Raw genomic sequence first — 18,152 nt, 5'->3', positions numbered from 1 at the left:
GAATCTGGAACTCTGTCCCCTAAAAGACTTGATATTGGAATAAATAGGTTCTTTAGCAGCTCACCCTAATAATCTCCTAGCACCTTCCCCCCACCCCATTTCACATTCACAACACCGGTCATCAGTTTCTTCTTGCAGGCCAAGTTTCTTTTGTTTCAGGTCACACATTTCATGATAGACAAAGCCAGGAGAGAAGAGAGTCAGTTGATCCCAGCTGGGGCAGAGGTGGGCAGTACAATTAGAGTTCCCTCAGTGTCAGCTGTAGCTCAGTGGTAGAACCCTGATACTGAGGGAGTGTACTGTTTTAGGTGCCCTCTTTCAGATGAGACATGAAACAAAGTCCCCATCTGTTGTCGCAGGTGGACGCACTATTTTGAAAAAGAGCGAAGTAGTTCTCCCCAGTGTCCTGGCCAATATTTATCCCCCAACCAACATCACCAAAACAGATTGTATGTTCATTATCATGCTACTGTTTGTGGGACCTTGCTGCGCGCAAATTGATTGCTGTAGTTCCTACATTACAACAGTGGCTACACTTGTCAAAACAAAAGGCACTTTGTTAACTGAAAAGCACTTTGGGAATGTCCTGAGATCAATCATGAAAGGTGTAATAAAAATTACAGGGTGGAATTTAATCAAGTCTGTCACAGCTGCAAACATGACAGCCAGGCTCACAATCGCAGTACAGGCTGTGTGTCAGTTTCTCAGCAGCAGGAAAATCTCCAGCAATTAAGTTGAAGGTGGGAAAGGGCCGATGCAAAAAACAACTGCACATGGCAAGATGTCAATTAGGCTCATTAAAGAGTCAGTTGACACCAATAATCCAAGTCCATCAGAATTTAATGGTGGCACAGGGATAAAATGGGAGTCATGTGGCTTTCTTGTGCCTCCTGAAGATCGCTCTGCTAACCCCATCAGGTTTGTCAGTGGCTTACCAGTGGGGTCCCTTCTTGCCAGGCTGCTAAAAGCCATATCCCTGACCTTGCCTCTGGCCCCACTGTTCCTCCCTCCTGCAACATCCTCTCCATGATCCCCAACCCGTTCTCAACCACTTGACCACCCAACGATGATCCCTGAAGTACCTGAAGTGCTCCCATTGGTACTGTTGGCAATGGAGTTCTGCCAACCTCCAACTGGCTGGCAGCTCTTGGAAGGTGGGGTTTCTACCACCAGGGTCCTAAGTCCTGGGGAATGCCTGAAGTTGGCCAGTTTAGTGCCTGACAGGCACTTAATTTGGTTATGTCTCCCCCACGGAAGCAAAGTGCATTTCCCACCAGTTCTCAAACCAGCGTGCAAGAATCCCTTTGCTAACATTAAATCCCACCCACATACTTACAATTGCTTAGATTGATTGGCATCTCAGGTTCTCTGCAGTGCCTGCTTGCAATACAGCTGGAGAACATACTTCCTCACTCAGGATAAGGACAAATAAGGGACTCCTGGACCTGGCAGGCAGAGTATGTAGGGCAGCAGTAGGGATAGCAAAACTAGGCACTTGCCCCCATAACTTCCAGTCCACCCTAACCTTCAGCTTTCTGTAGGCTGATCCCAAAACCCTCCCAAGTTTATTAAACAACAATAACTGGCTGCTCAACTGGAGGCTTTTGCCTCAACTCTCCCCATATCATGTTTCCCCTCTCCAGCATATCTAATGAAATTAAAAACTTTTCATCAACAGTTAAAATATTTTGTTCAATCTGGTAAACCAAATAAGACAGATAGGGCAACAGGTATGGAGACTTACTGAGCATGAATAAAAGCCCACAATACGTCATTTCATCTGTGATGGCCTGATCTAAGAGAATCCCTCTGCTAAGTTTTTGTACTGGGGTAGGTTATCTTCAGTGCCCTGGAGTCATAGCAGCAAGTTGAAGTACTCACTTCTCATTCAGCATCATGGTTAAAACTAGCTGCTGCTCCAAAGATGACCTCATCCTTTATTGCCAATAAACCCACCAATAATATGCAGCAACATCCAAATCAGATTGAGCTGGCAACAGTAATATGCGCAGCTATATACAACACACATGGACAGAGTACACTCAAGAGCTCTTCTAGCCTTTTGCCCAATAAATCTTGTTACTACCACACTGTACACAATCCTCGGGCATTCAACCAAACATCACAGCACAGAATCACAGAGAGGTTTGAAATTATTTTTCTCAGCAATTCTTAAACTTTTAAGGTTGATAGAAATAATTAGCTTTTATATAGCTAGGAAAATGTCCCAAGGCACTTCACAGATGTGTGGTCACAGAAAAATTAATACAGGTCGCGTATCCTTTATCCAAAATCCTTGGGTCCGATTGCATTTCAGATACCACATATAGGACTAGATCTCCTTACATTGCAATGGCCGAAGCTTAGGCTGGCTATAGTCTAATGTAAATAGAATGGTTAGAAAATTAAGATGTACCACTGAATAATAAATACAGGGTACCTGTAATAAGTTCTCATCTATCTGCCATTGAGATTCTTGCAAGGTAAACAGCAGAGACAAACAATTAGACATGCTGCGCTAAAGGTCAGGTTTGGTCAGCGAGGTTTGTGTTGGCTTTGGACAGAAACTTCCCATGCTAAAAGTTGATGAGGTTTAAAAAAAAATGCTGTTTCTGGACATGTTCAGTTTTACGGATAAAGGATACTCAACTTGTACTGAGCTAATTAGGGCAGATGACTAAAAGCTGGATCAAAGAGGTTTTAGGGAGCCTTAAAAAGGAGGAGAGGTGGAAAGGTAGGGAAAGTTTAGGAAGGGAATTCTAGAGCAGAGGAGCTAGTCAGCTAATGCAGATTTCTTTGAGATTTGTAAGGCTGGAGGAGGTTACAGCACAAGGAGAGACAATGTTGTGAAGGAATCTGAACGCAAGCAAGACAATTTTAGCTTCAGGGGATTGATGGACCAGAAACCAATATCAATTTATCTTTCTCCCCCCACCTTAAACCAGCTTATATTTCACCCCTCTCCTAATTTTACTCAGTTCTGTTGAAGGTTCATGAGGACTCGAAACATCAACTTTTTTCTTCTCCGCTGATGCTGCCAGACCTGCTGAGTTTTTCCAGGTATTTCTGTTTTTGTTACCAATATCAATTCAGTGGGTACAGAGGTGAAGGGTGAATGGGAGCTGGCACAAGGATGTTAATTATCACGTACAGTTTGAGACAAAGGCTAGAAGGGGGAGAAATCAGTGGGTAGAGGTATGTTGTAGACACAAAGACAATGGATTTAATCTTCTTCCTAAATGATTAAATGGAGGAAATTAAAGCGCATCTAGAACTGGATGTCAGCCAAGCAGCCTGACAAGGTAGAGGAAATTGTGGTAAAAGCAAAAAACTGTGGATGCTGGAAATCCAAAACAAAAACAAAAATACCTGGAAAAACTCAGCAGGTCTGGCAGCATCTGCGGAGAGGAGCACAATTATCATTTTGAGTCCAAAAGACCTTTCAACAGAACTAAGTAAAAATAGAAGAGGTGAAATATAAGCTGGTTTAAGGGGGGTGTGGGACAAGTAGAGCTGGATAAAGGGCCAATTATAGGTGGAGATAACCAAAAAATGTCACAGACAAAAGGACAAAGAGGTGTTGAAGGTGGTGATATTATCTAAGGAATGTGTTAATTAAGGGTAGAAGGCAGGATAAGCAAGGTACAGATAGCCCTAGTGGGGGTGGGGTGGGGTGAAGGAATCAAAAAAGGTTAAAAGGTAGAGATAAAACAATGGATGGAAATACATTTAAAAATAATGGAAGTAGGTGGGATAAGAAAAATCTATATAAATTATTGGAAAAAAAAGGGGGGGGGGGGGGAAAATCAGAAAGGGGGTGGGGATGGAGGAGAGAGTTCATGATCTAAAATTGTTGAACTCAATATTCAGTCCGGAAGGCTGTAAAGTGCCTAGTTGGAAGATGAGGTGCTGTTCCTCCAGTTTGAACTGAGCTTCATTGGAACAATGCAGCAAGCCAAGGACGGACATGTGGGCATGACAGCAGAGTGTTGAAATGGCAAGGGACAGGGAGGTCTGGGTAATGCTTGTGGACAGACCGAAGGTGTTCTGCAAAGCGGTCACCCAGTCTGCGTTTGGTCTCTCCAATGTAGAGGAAACTGCTGTCTGCAAGCATTACCCATACCTCCCTGTCGCTTGCCATTTCAACACACCACCCTGCTCTCAGGCCACATGTCCATCCTTGGCTTGCTGCATTGTTCCAATGAAGCTCAACGCAAACTGGAGGAATAGCACCTCATCTTCTGACTAGGCACTTTACAGCCTTCCGGACTAAATATTGAGTTCAACAATTTTAGATCATGAACTCTCTCCGCCGTCCCCACCCCCTTTCCGATTCCCCCCATTTTTTTTCCAATAATTTATATAGATTTTTCTTTTCCCAACTACTTCCATTATTTTTAAATGTATTTCCATCCATTATTTTATCTCTATCTTTTAGCCTTTTTTGATTCCTTCACCCCACCCCACCTTCACTAGGGCTATCTGTACCTTGCTTGTCCTGCTTTCTATCCTTAATTAGCACATTCCTTAGATAATATCACCACCTTCAACACCTCTTTGTCCTTTTGTCTGTGACATCTTTTGGTTATCTCCACCTATCACTAGCCCTCTATCCACTCCCCCTTAAACCAGCTTATATTTCACCTCTCTTCTATTTTTACTTAGTTCTGTTGAAGGGTCATTTAGACTCTAAACGTTAACTGTGCTCCTCTCCGCAGATGCTGCTCAGATTTTGTTACATAAAACAAAAATGGATTATGATAAACACATTCATAACCGTATACAGCACACCAAGTGCATAGTTATTAAAGTATTTAATAACTTACTAATTCTTTCTACTCACCTCCACTCATCGACTTTCCCTCCCTCTCCTGAGCCCTCACTGTGGAGTGGTGGCAAGCAGGAGTGGGGCGGCTGCAGGAAAACCAAGTGCAAGCCGCAAGATCACGCGTAGCGAGCAACAGCCCAATCATTTTCATCACCCTGCGAGCCCGATAAACCACAACTGCACAGTCAAGAGATTTTCTTTTGTATATTCTTAATTACCCCGTTTACCTTAGAACAGTCCACTTGCCTGTTACAGAGCACTGTGCAATCAGAAGTGATGTTTCACTCCTGCACGGGGTTTCTTTGCATCCCCAGACTCTCAGGAGGTTATTACAGAAGATATTTCTCCATAATTAAATAGAATGTACAACACAAAAACAGGCCATTCAGCCCAACCAGTCCATGTCAGCAATTATACTTTCCTCAAGCCTCCTCATATCCTCCCTTAGCAGCATAACCCTCCAAAACCTAACAGCTCTATTTTCTTTCTTCCACAAGAGCTAAAGGCAGCATGAGGAAAACTTTTTATGCAGGGTGTAGTTAAGATTTGAAATGCACTGCCTAAGAGTATGGTAGAGGCAGATTCAACCGTCGCTTTCAAAAGGGAATTGAATAATTTTATATGAATGGAAAAAAAATTATAGGGCTACAGGGAAAAGGCAGTCCCTGCAGACAGCTGGCAGGAGCTTGTGCTGTAACCAATAAATGATTCTTTATCCTCATCTAGCTTCTCCCTAAATGCATCCAAATTAAATGCCTCCATTACTCCATGTGTAGCAAGTTTCATGTTCTCACCACTTTCTGGGTAAGCTTCTTCTCAACTTCCTAATGGATTTATTCATGACTACCTTGTATTTATGGCCTCTAATTATAGTGTAAAATACCCTTGCTTAATAAACATTTGTCTTATCTAGGTTGTCATCCACATACCTGTTTTTGCCCCCAGCTCATGGAGACAGTTTGTCCTGTTGGAGGTTAAAGTCCTCCCAACTACATCCCTGTTGAATGATGGATGGAGCACTCTGCAAAGGTCATAGCCAGTCACGTCCATGCACTGCATGGTTGTTGTATCTCCCACATAGCAAAGGCCACCCCCACATGGAGCGTGCGAGTAGGGAATACCTGAGGGCACAGCGCTCTGCGAAATGAGGAGACTCCCTTCATCATCGGGCGGAGTACAGCAGGAGAAAGCAGCCGAGCACACGTGACAGCCATGCGGAGAATTACAACCAATGGGCAGCAAGTCGCTTCGATCGTAGTGTAGGTAGAGATCGTCCACCGGGGAAGCAAGGCAGACTTCAGGAGGCAGAAACTCGTAGTGGTCCGGACCAGACACAAAATTGTCCAGCAAAGTCAACGTAGAGTGCGACTGAAATGGAGCCATTGGTTGTGTAAACTCGGCACCAGAAGCAGTGCTCTCCTCCAGAGCCTGGTACTTGGGCTGAATCATGGCTTGGCTTCCCACAAGCATTGATAGCCGATGGAAATATCCATTGGTCTTGTCCGTATACGGGCAGGGAAGGTCCGCGTTAATAGGTAACGTGCTTGAGTGCTGCCCTGCGCTGGTCGACTCCTCTTTGCGCTGCCCTTCACCATCCCCTGAGTCAGTGCCAAGGCAAAGCTTGGTTGCGATGTCACTCCTGGAGTCCCTTCTTTTGGCTCGAGGACAGCGGCGCCCAGCCAGCGGATGCGGGCAGGAGGGCCGGGTCCCGCCTGTCACCTTGCCCGGTTTGTTTTCTCCATCTATGCGGCTGCGCCGCCCAGCTGAAACGTCCTTGGTGTTGCTCAACTTGAGGAATGCGGCAGCATTGAGACTGGCCATGCGCTTCTTAGCCGGTAGGTCAGTCAACCCGCTCTCCCAGCTGCCCCCAGATGGTGCAGGCTCACTCTCAGTGCAGGTGAAAACGTCACCATCCAATGAGCCACCCAAGCTACCCATCCGCTTTTTTGCCGGGTGGCCCGTCCTGCCCTCGGGCCGGTTCTCAGCGTACTCCACGCCACAGCTGGGACCTTTCCGGCAGCGCCTGTTGGATGTTGGGCAGTCCTCGCGCTCCAGCAGCAGATTGTTGACCGCCTCCGCGTTCAGGCTGGCCAGCCTTCGCGGGCGTGACTCAGCAGCACGTGGGGCCACAGCTGCCATCTTGGAGTTCTCTTTGCCAGTGTCTTCACTTCTCTCTGCCTGGGGTGCCTGTCCTCCAAGTCGGTCCTGGTTGCCTTGGTAATCCCACTGCTCCACAATATCCTGAGCAGGGCTCATTCCATCAACCGATGTCCCTTCCAGCTCCTTGGCAACCCCTGGGGAAGAGAAATTGCCTGGCTGTGCGTGCATACGTTTCCGGAGTGGGTATGTCTTGCGGTGCTTGCTCTCGGTATCAGCCACCCTCTCATCATAGTCTCTGCTGCCTCTGACCCCGTTGTGTCCCAGCATCATCTTACCCATGGTTGTGCTGCTTAGCCTCGTTAAGTTGCAATCAGTGCAGTTCATGTCGTATGACATCAAGAGGCAGGACATTTCATAATTGCATCTGTAAAAACAAGAGCAGAACAGAAACTTTAATCATTCAACAGATTCATATTAGTCAAAATATAATGCCACATCATCAAGGTAAAATGGACCATAGATTTGTGTTATTGCTCCCCCTCCGTCTCCCAAACTGATGGGGTTCATCCACAATTCAATCAGCTGGCTTTTCCCTCCCATAATACAAAGAGCTTGCACAATCTATGAAGGATTACTGAAATGAGGCCAGCATTCCCCCAAGTAAAGAGGAAAGCATCCCGAGGAGCTCCTGTAATTGCTCCCTAAGGAATGTGACTGGCAACGCAAACAGTTTGTTTTTTGGAGGTTATGTTCAAATAATATATACAGCAAATGTCAAATTGCTACTAGTAATGGAGAGCAACAACTTCGTATGATTCCTGTTCGTCTTTGTAAAAAGACAACATACACTGCCCCACCCAAGTGTGGCCCTCAAACGATCCAATTACTCTGTTTCCCTGCATGGTCACACTGCCTTGGATCATGAGACGATAAGGCAATCAGGTTCACCTCCACAGCCTTGACCAAAGGGGACTTCCCCTTCACCATTGCCAGAATACACAAGGTTCCGAGTGTCAGGAGAACCACAGACACAATTAAAATCATGCCTTATTGCAGTTAGAAGCAGCTGACTTCAGGATTAATATTACTGCTCAGCTGAGAGCAGTGATATATTCTGGTGGAACGTGGGAATGTGAGCACTAAAGAACTAGTGCTCAATTAGAAATACCTGTACAATCCTCCCTTAATCCTCAGACTCACCCAAACCAACTCAGAGCTGAAACAGATTAGTCAGTATTTTTTTCCTGTGATTCATTCTCAGGGTGCTGGTATTGCCAGCGACGCCTGCATTTATTGCCAACTCCTGGTTGGCATGATGTAATGATTTCAGAGGGCAGATAAGAATCAACTAAGAATGATGGAGGATTGGAATCACATAGCCCAGACCAGGCAAGGATGACAAATTTCTTTCCTTCAAGGGCATTTCTGAATCAGTCAGGTTTTTATGAGAATCTGCTAGCTTCGAGGTCACTTTTATTGATATCAGCTTTTTATATCCAGATTTTTTAAAAAGAAATTCAGCTGCCGTCGTAGGATTTGAACTTTCATTCCCTGGATGGATCACAAATCCAGTAGCATAAGCACTATATTACCAAACAATTAGGCTTGTAATGAACCAGGGAGGCTTCACTGGAAACATACAAACAATGAGGAAATGAAACAATATCATTCACAGCTGGGGTGGGGGGTTGGGGTGAGTAGTGGGAAGTGTGCAACATGGGTAGGAGGCACAAGGCATTAAATGAATGGAAAACTCCCACTAGAAGTTCAAGCTTATGGCACCAAAGACAACTGCACATTCCTTCTCCTGGGCAAAGGTTGTTATGGAGCTAAACCAGAGACGCTCAGGATTTATTTAAAATCATAAAGTGAGCTGAAGTAATTACCATCAATCCTTACAAAATAGCTTGCGTCTGTGATATAGATGGTGTTTGCCTGGGGCTCCAAATGAACGCAAGCAGATTGATGTAGGTAAGAAATCATTACAAATCACCTGGAGTCATTACATATCAAGCGAAAATCTTTTATTGATGGAAAGTTCTGGTAAAATGCATCAAAGCTTCGGGCATTCCTTGTAGAGGGGAAGTAAACTGCAGCAGTGCTGTGAGACAGCAATAATTTCCCTCAACTGGCTTGCTGTCAATTCTGGCAACTGTTTTGATTCTTGGCATACTCACTGAAAGGTTTACATAACAATCTCCTAACATGTCAAAATTAAAGGAACCTGAGATTTGGTGAGTTCGGCACTTTGGTTAGGGGTGGTCTGGCTGAGGTGTTTACCTACCCTGACAAATCCTTCAATCGTCTTAGAGAAACCCTTTCCTCTGATGGGGGAATCCAGAACAAAGGGTCATAACACTACAATTAGATCTAGGCCATTCAGGAGTTCATGTCAGGAAATAGGTCTTCACCCAGAGTCATGGAAATCTAGGAACACCCTGACCAACAAAGCTGTTGAGTTGAGGTGGGGTGGCAGGGAGGGGTGCAGGAGGCATGTCAACTGAAAATTCAAAACTGAGATTAATAGGTTTTTTGTTGGGCAAGGACATTAAGGGTTACCAAAACCAAGACAAATACATGGAGTTGAGATACAGTTCAGACATGATCTGGCTGAATGGCAAAACAGGCTCAAGGGGCTGAATGGTCTGCTCCTGTCCCTATGCAGCATATTTTATTTTTGACTAGAAAAATTGAAAATCATGCCCCTTTCAGGATGGATGCACATTGCACCAGCAACCAGCACTGTCATGGCCAGACTGCAAGATGTCGCTGGTAGAGGTATGCAATATTTAGACATTTATTGGAGGCAGGGGATGAAAGAAGGGATGGCGGCACAGATGTTGAGCAAAGACAGACTAACAAAAATCCAAACACTGTTTACCAACTGCGCTGCCAATGGAGAGTTTCTCGCTATGTACTCTATTGAATGTCACTCTCCATCTACAATATCTGTCCCTTTCATATCTTGAAAGCTTCAAACAAATCTCCCCTTAACCTACTATTTCAAGGAATACAACAGCAGTTTGTGTAATCAGACCTTATTCTTGGAGTCTGGGTATTATTCTGGTAAATCTATGCTACACTCCCTTCCAAAGCCAAAACATCCTTCCAAAGAGGTGGTGCCTAGAATTATTCACAGTACTCCAGGTGTGATCTAACCCGAGCTTTGCATAACTAAAGCATGATTCTCCCCCTTGAATTCTAGTCCTCCCGATGGATATAAAGGCAACCATTGATTATTTCCTTCACTTGTTCGTGACATATCAAATGATCCATGTATCTGGCCCCACTGTTTCCCATTTTTGACCATTTGGAAAGTACCTTGATCTATCCTCTTTAGGCCCAAAATGAATGACCTCACAATTGCCTACTTCGAAATCCATGTGCCATGGTTTTGTCCATTCACTTACTCTGTTAATAGCTCTGATCCTGCTGGGACATTTTCAACAATTTGTAAAGATCTATACAATTTGCTGCTAGCTTCAATTCAAGTCGGAGATAGCAAGAATTGTGCAGAGACAAAATTCATAATGATTTATACAGTTGCAGATCTTATGAAATTTACTGAGTATCAGAACATAAAAGTGTCCACAAAAAACACTGGTATTCTCCAATCTGACTATTAAGGTTGAAAAAATTATCTGTGGAGTTTAACTATTCACCTCAACTACTCCCTGTGGTGTGACAGTGACCAAATAAGTTGTGTTTAGTGATGTGCAGTAGTGTACAGCATCGGTCACCTTATTTAAGATTTAAATGCATTGGAAGCAGTTCAGAGAAGATTTACCAGATTAATACCTCTCAGTAATTAATACTCACCCCCAAGTCAGAATATTCAAGCTCCACTCCAAAGATTTCAACCACAGAATCCATAATCTTTCAGATGAAAACTTAAATCCAGATCCTATCTGTCCCCCTAGGGAAGAGCAGAGGTGTTCTCCCTGCTGTCCAGGCCAATATTTACCCTTAACATACAAACAAGGAGTAGGCCATTCAGCCATTCAAGCCTGCTCCGTCATTTAATAAGATCATGGCTGATCTGATAGCAGCCTCAAATCTCCATCTCGCCTACCTCTGATAACCTATCACCCTCTTGCTGACCAAGGATCTATGTGGCTCTGCCTTAAAAATACTCAAAGACTCTGCTTCCACCGCTTTTTCAGAAAGAGTGTTCCAAAGACTCACTACCCTCAGAGAACATTTTACCTCATGGCCATACTAGTAATGAAGTACTTTTTGAAGTAATTTGCTGAGATGTCCTAAGGTCATGGAAGGCACGATATAAATGCATTTTTCCTTCCTTTGTAGGTTCCCCAGAAATGTCCAATCTCGTCGACCATCACCACATTTTGGAGCAGCTGTTCGCCTGTGTACTGGGGCCCAGAAGCTTCTTCCAATAGTAAGTAAAAATCTAGAATTGTAGAGTACAGGAAGCCATTTATCCTATCATGCCTTTGCCAGCTCAAGAAAGCGATCCAAATTGCTACCCTCCACTAATCCACCCTTTCCTCAGAATCTTGTAATTTTTTTCCTCTTCATGGATTAATACTATTCTGTTTTGAAAGTTGTTAAATTTGCTTCCACCTCCCTTTCAGGGTATGTATTCCAGATAAAGCAGGAACATATGCAGAGGCTCTGCTAACCATTTGCACAGGAGAGGCAATTTGTAGTTACGGTTTCTATGGGCTTTAAAAATGAGCGTTACGTAAATTATACAATTTCAGAGTGCAGAAATGTTTGGCCCAACAGGTCTCTGGTGATTGTGCTCCACATAAACTTCCTACCTGACTTATCTAATCCCATCAACAAATTCTTCCATTACTTGCTCTCTCAAGTACTCATCTAGCTTCCTGTTAAATGCATTAAATCTAAATTAAATACAGCATTGCTCTTCAGAATGACCCTGGATTACATGCCTCAGGCCCTCAAAAGTACAGGGGAAAGCTACCACACCCTAATAATCATTCCCACCTTCAGTGTAAATTTGCCGATCCATGCTCAAGAGGTCCGAAAATCTGCACTGCAGTGTTGTATCCCTCTGACCAGGGCTAGGAGCTCCTAACTGGAGCAAGGGTTCTAGTGGGTTAGTAACATGCCAAATTAATGTAAAATTCTAGGATGCCATCTGTGGCCACCGTCCAAGTTATTTAGCGATGGTCAGGGGTCGTCCACAATTGGTCTGGCGGGATAGATTCAAAACCCCCAAAGCCCAGACCTATTCTATAATTCTCGCTGAAAGGACACTGCTCCAACCCACTAAACTCCAAGTATCCATGGCTCCTGTACAACGACTGAAAACAAACCAGCTTGCATAGAATTTACATCACAAACAGGCCAGTCAGCCCAACTGGTCCATACTGGTGTTCACGTTGCACTCGAGCCTCCTCCTGCTCTGCCTCATCTCACCCATCAATATATATTCTATTCTGTTCTCTCCCATGCTTTTATCCAACTTTCCCTTAAATGCATCTATGCTATTTTCTTGAACTTTATATAGCAACAAGTTCCACATTCTAACCAGAGTAAAGAAGTTTCTCCTGAATTCCCTCTTAAACTTATTAGTGACGAAGGTCTTAGAATGTATGTGGTCAGGAAACAGAAAACAGAATGGATAGCAATTTGACTACAACACAGAAAGCAGTGGGGTTTAAAAGGTGGTTACTCAGATTGGACAAATGGTGGGAAGTGGCAGATCTGTGCTAGGACCATTGCTGTTCAATACTTACAAAAACGATTTGGACTTAGATCTCAGAAGTACGATTTCAAAATTCAGAATGGGTATGTCGACAATAAATTTTAGTTGGAAGAATAAGGAGACTACATACTCCGTTGAAAAATAAGCCCCTAAATGGAGTAGAGGAACAAGGGGGTCAGAGGTACAGATATACAAGTCATTACAAGTAGTATCACAGGTTAATGAGGCCATAGAAAAAACAAAGCTCTGGGTTCATTTCTAGAGGGATAGATTTGAATAGGAGAGAAGTCACATTAAACTTGTATAGCAGTCTAGTTAGACCACACTCTGAGCACTGTCAGCAATTTTCAACTCCATATTTTAATTAGTATATACAGGCACTGGAGAAGATACAAAAAAAAATTATTAGCGTGTACTAGAACCCAGAGGTTATGCCTATTAAGAACTGAACAGGCTGGGATCTTTTCTCTGGGAAAAAACCAAGGGGTGAAAGGTTTGGACAAGTAGACACGAAAGGAATGCCTCACTGCCAGGGGAACCAGAACCAGGGGCCACAATTCCAATAGAGAATTTCAGAAACTTATTTACTCAGCAAGAATGGGGAACTCACTACCATAAGGAGTAGTTGAGGCAAATAGCATAGATGCATTTAAGTGGGAAGCTAGGCAAGTTCATGAGGGTGAAAGCAGTCAGAGATAGCGATGGGGTTAGATGAAGAGAGGTGAGGAGGTTTGTGTGCAGTGCAACCGCCAGTATGGGAGTGATGGACCAAATGTGCTGTAAATACTTTATAAACTTGTATTTATAAATTGTCAACCCATATCATTGACACCTTACGGTACTGAATATAGAAACTCTACAGTTACACAGGAAGTACGTATTACCTGTTGAGCAAACAGCAATAGCATAAAGTTTCATACTAAGTAACCTTTACCTTGCTGATTAAATAGATAATGCTGTACCATTACGTAGTAGCTAATCAATTAACTCCACAGTATGAGTGCAACTCTTATCCTGCTGAATAAATCAGAAACTGACACTGAACAACAATTCCACGAGGTACTGTAGCAGACAATCCCATCTATTCATTTTTACTTATCCAAACTAAGTCAGAAAAACAATTAACTGAATTCAGAATTTGACGATGCCTAAATTTAAATCTAATTATGCAAATCCAGTATGATTACACAATTATGAGAAGGCTCTCCAGAGATGCAGGTACTCACTTTAAGCACTAGTGAAGGCAGGCATGGACCTAACACTATATTTATGCATTTGCATCATTGGTATTCAAACTTGAGTCTGTGAGACAAACTGAGAGCAGGTGGGGTGGGTGGGCGGGGGTATGTGTGTGTGTGTGTGTGTGTGTGTGTGTGTGTGTTTGTGTGAGAGAGAGAGAGAAGATAGAGAAAGAGACAGAAACAAACAGAGAAAAGGGAGAGATACTAAAAGAGTCCATGTCCATGGACAATATTCAAGCTTGGGCTGATAAGTGCCAGGGAGTGACTCTCTAACAAGAGGGAATCTAACCATCTCTTTTTGACATTCAATGGCATTACACTCGCCAAATCCCCCATTATCAACATCCTGGGGTTACCATTGACCAGAAAACTGATCTGAACCAGCCATATAAATACTTTGGCTACAAGAACAATTCAGAAGCTAGGAATTCTGCAGCAAGTAACTCACCCCTGGACTCCTGAAAGACTGTCTACCATCTACAAGGCACAAGTCAGGAGTGTGATGGAATACCCTCCATTTGCCTGGATCAGTGCAGCTTCAACAAAGCTCAACAGTACCCAGGACAAAGCAGCCCGCTTGATTGACACTTACCACCTTCAATATTTACTCCCTTCACCATTCACACCTACTGGCAGCGGTTTGTACCATCTATAAGGTGCACTGCAGCAACACACCAAGGCTCCTTCGACAGTATTTTCCAAATCCGCGGCCTCTACAACCTGGAAGAATAAGGGCATGCAGAGGAACACCACCACCTGCAAGTTCCCCTCCAAGCCACATACCATCCTGACTTGGAACTATATTGTCATTCCTTCAGTGTCACTGGATCAATATTTTGGAACACACTTCCTAATACCACTGGGGGTGTACATACAACACATGAATTGCAGCAGTTCAGGAAAGCGGCACACCACCATCTTCTTGAGGGCAATTAGGAATGGGCAATAAATGCTGGACTAGCCAGCAGCATCCATATCCCATGAACAAATAAAGATAAAAGACGGCAGGGGTGAGACAGAAAGAGGAGAACATACCAAATTCACCAAAGCCACAGATTAGGAGAGCAAAGAAGAACTGAAAAGGAAGAAGGAGCCAAAGTGCAAGGCCAGCACAGCCGATGAAAACTGAGCGAAGCAAGAGCAAAGGAGTCACAGCAAAGTCTCTCCCCAACCGCGCATTATTCCTTTGGAAAAAGCACACAAGTAATCAACGCGCAGCAGCAGCAAGGCTAGTCCACTCTCAGCATCACCAGGTCAATGTCCACACCCCAACAAACTACTGTCCTGCAGGATAAGCAAAGCACACCAGATCAGTGGATGGGCTTGGACATGGGCTGAAGTCACAACATAAACTTCGAGCAGATAATTTATGCACAACATCTCTTCCAACTCTCTTAACAACAGCATGGGAGATCAATTAGTTATTTAATATGGGAAAACTTTCAGCCTTTTATTGGAAAACATACTTGCTTCTAGGCTTTTATTTCCATTTAATTAATTACTGCATTAAAGGGGCTCTCCAGATGTTGGCACACAAATGCCCCTTCCTCTCACATACAATCTTGTCAAGAGACCTTCAGTTACACTTACACAGGTTCCTGAAATTAATTATTTTCTCTTCACCAAATTTCCCTTCCAGCCTTTGGAAACCCTTGTGATCCAGAGTTTCAGAAACTTGAACTACCCATTGATTTGAAGGATGTTGCCTTTCACAAACTCAGGACATCCTAAAGCAATCTACAAATCAATTAACATAGTCACAGTAGTATTGTAGGAAACACAGCAGTCAATTTACACGCAGCAAGCTCAAGTAAAAATGTGATAATGATTGGATAATCTGTTTTAGTGATCTCTTTTTAAAGGCTAAATATCATCCAAAACAACGGGGCTGCTCCTCTTCGAAGAGGATCCATTGGATCTTTTTTGTCCAGCTGAGGGGGCAGATGTAGCCTCAGTATTGCACTATGAGTGCCAGACTCAATTATGTGCCCAAGTATCTGCAGTGGGACTTGACCTCACAACCTTCTTACTCAAATAAGTGCACTGCCAACTGAGTTCAGCTGACTCTCTTTAAAAAGGGTGAAGTTTAATAGCAAACCAGGCTGCTTTTTTTGTTCTCCAAATTCCTGTGGAAGGGTCACGAGGACTCGAAACGTCAACTCTTTTCTTCTCCGCCAATGCTGCCAGACCTGCTGAGTTTTTCCAGGTAATTCTGTTTTTGTTTTGGATTTCCAGCATCTGCAGTTTTTTGTTTTTATCTCCATGAAAAGACTTAATTTTACACCATGCTCCTAACTGAACTTAGGTGAGATGCAAACGTGATAACTGCCAGCATGAAAAATATAGTGACCAAATACTCTCGCAGCTCAGGCACTCACTGGACTGCTCCAAGAGCCTGTCAGTCACCCAGTGTCCTGCACCATATAAGAGAAGAAAAACAATTTCCCATCTAGGTTGGTATTTCAGCAGCTTGCTGGTGCAGACAGTATGCTGTCAGGACATCAACTTAATCAAACTTGCTTAAAAACAACAAGGAATCACAAGATTTTAGACACAAGGAAGTGCAAGGCCAAAAAGGATTAGCTGTTTAGTTAAGAATTCTGCCTGTGCCCACAGTACAGTAATAAGCATTTATATTGCATCTTTAACTGAGTAAAAGATCCAAAGGCACTTCACAGGAGTGTAAAATCAGACACAAGCTGACACCAAACCAAAACAGGATGCATCAAGATAGGGGATCAAAAACTTGGTCAAGAAGATAGGTTTTAAGGAGTATCTTAAAGTAGAGTGGGGTGGAGAGGCAGAATAATTTTGGAAGGGAATTCTAGGGTTTCGAGTCTCAGCAGCTGAAGACAGATGATGGAGTAATGAAAATCCAAATGCGCAAGATTGCAGAATTATGGGAACATAGATCTGACAGTTGTAGGGATAGAGGAGAAGGGTAGAGAGATAGGGAGGGGCCGGGCCATGGAGAGATTTCTTTACCTCCCTGCTCCCCATTTTAATTAACCCATTTAGAACAAATTTTCTCAATGTAGGACCTCTGTTCTATACCCAGTTTAAGACATTCTTGGCTGTGTTCCATGCTCTAAACTTCAGGAGATTGCAGATGCTGGAGAGCATCCACTCAAACACATGGCACTTCTGTCTAACAATCACAGCCCTTTAGGTCAAATACTGACACACTCTTTTAGCACAAAACCCAACATAACGAGGGCACAATGAAAGGTCATTCGTCACATCAGTCCTATTCTTTCCACACGTAGGAGCAATCCAACACTATGAACTTAACTAGTTTCATACACTGGGACATTCGTAAAGAATTAAATAATTTCGGAGAGCAACTGTTGTATTGTAGGAAACGTGGCAGCAAGCTCCCCAAACAGCAATGAGGTAATGACCAGCTAATGATTTTGTGAAGTTAATCGAAAATAAATGCTGGCCAGGGAAGGAGAACTCCCGTGCTCTTTTCAAACAGCACCATGGGCTCTTCTGCATCTCACCAAGCAGGCAGACAGAACCTCAGTTTAGCATCTCAGCTGAAAGACAGCATCTCTAAGTGCAGAGCTCCCTCAGTAGTACAAAGCAATGCTGCCAGTGTAAATTAAATGCCCAAGCCCCTGGAGGAGAACTTGAAAGTGTGACTTCCAAACTAAATGAAGAGATTATTTCCACTGACCGGTACTGTGGTAGCAACGGGGTAAAAATTGAAAATAATCCCAAAAAGAATGGGGCGGAGGAGGGAAGCGGTGTGTGTAGGGGGAATATTGGGATGTTGGAAACTAAGTTGCGAAGAGGACATGAGGAGGCTACATGGGGACATAGATAGCCTAAGTGAGTGGACAAAGATCTGGCAAATGGAATATAATGTGGGAAAATATGAAATTGTCCATTTTGGCAGGAAGAATAAAAAAGAAGCATATTATCTAAGTGGTGGGAAATTGCACAGCTCTGAGATGCAGAGGAATCTGGGTATCTTAGTGCATGAATCGCAAAAGGCTAGTATGTAAGTCCAGCAAGTAATTAGGAAAGTTAATAGAATATTATTGTTTATTGCGAGGGGAATTGAATACAAAGTAGGGAGGTTTATACTTCAATTATACAGGCCATTGGTGAGACCACATCTGGAATACTGCGTACAGTATTGGTCTCCTTATTTAAGGAAGAATGTAAATGGATTAGCAGTTCAGAGGTTTAGATGACCAATACCAGGAATGGGCGGATTGTCTTATGGGGAAAGGTTGGACAGACTAGGCTTGTATCTACTGAAGTTTAGAAGTGTAAGAGG

At 43.5% G+C, this 18,152-nt stretch overlaps 1 protein-coding gene across 8 annotated transcripts in view; it reads right to left on the bottom strand.

Annotated features, from left to right (window-relative positions):
* The window catches only part of bahd1 (bromo adjacent homology domain containing 1), a 74,753-nt gene that overhangs the window by 37,841 nt on the left and 18,760 nt on the right, over nucleotides 1–18,152 (bottom strand). For 7 of the 8 annotated variants that reach the window (XR_005946331.1, XM_041215224.1, XM_041215230.1 and 4 more), the window contains exon 2: nucleotides 5,758–7,352. Coding sequence is in view for 7 of the 8 variants with exons in the window: in XM_041215224.1 (XP_041071158.1) it covers nucleotides 5,758–7,352 (1,595 nt within the window). In the remaining variant the exon portion in view is untranslated. Of the gene's footprint in view, nucleotides 1–5,757; nucleotides 7,353–11,134; nucleotides 11,161–18,152 lie in introns of those variants that run through there. The other variant, XM_041215225.1, reaches the window with a different exon arrangement.

The sequence above is a fragment of the Carcharodon carcharias genome, chromosome 20 (genome assembly GCF_017639515.1).
Source record: "Carcharodon carcharias isolate sCarCar2 chromosome 20, sCarCar2.pri, whole genome shotgun sequence".
Taxonomy (NCBI): Eukaryota; Metazoa; Chordata; class Chondrichthyes; order Lamniformes; family Lamnidae; genus Carcharodon; species Carcharodon carcharias.
This window is presented reverse-complemented; position numbering and strand designations above follow the sequence as displayed.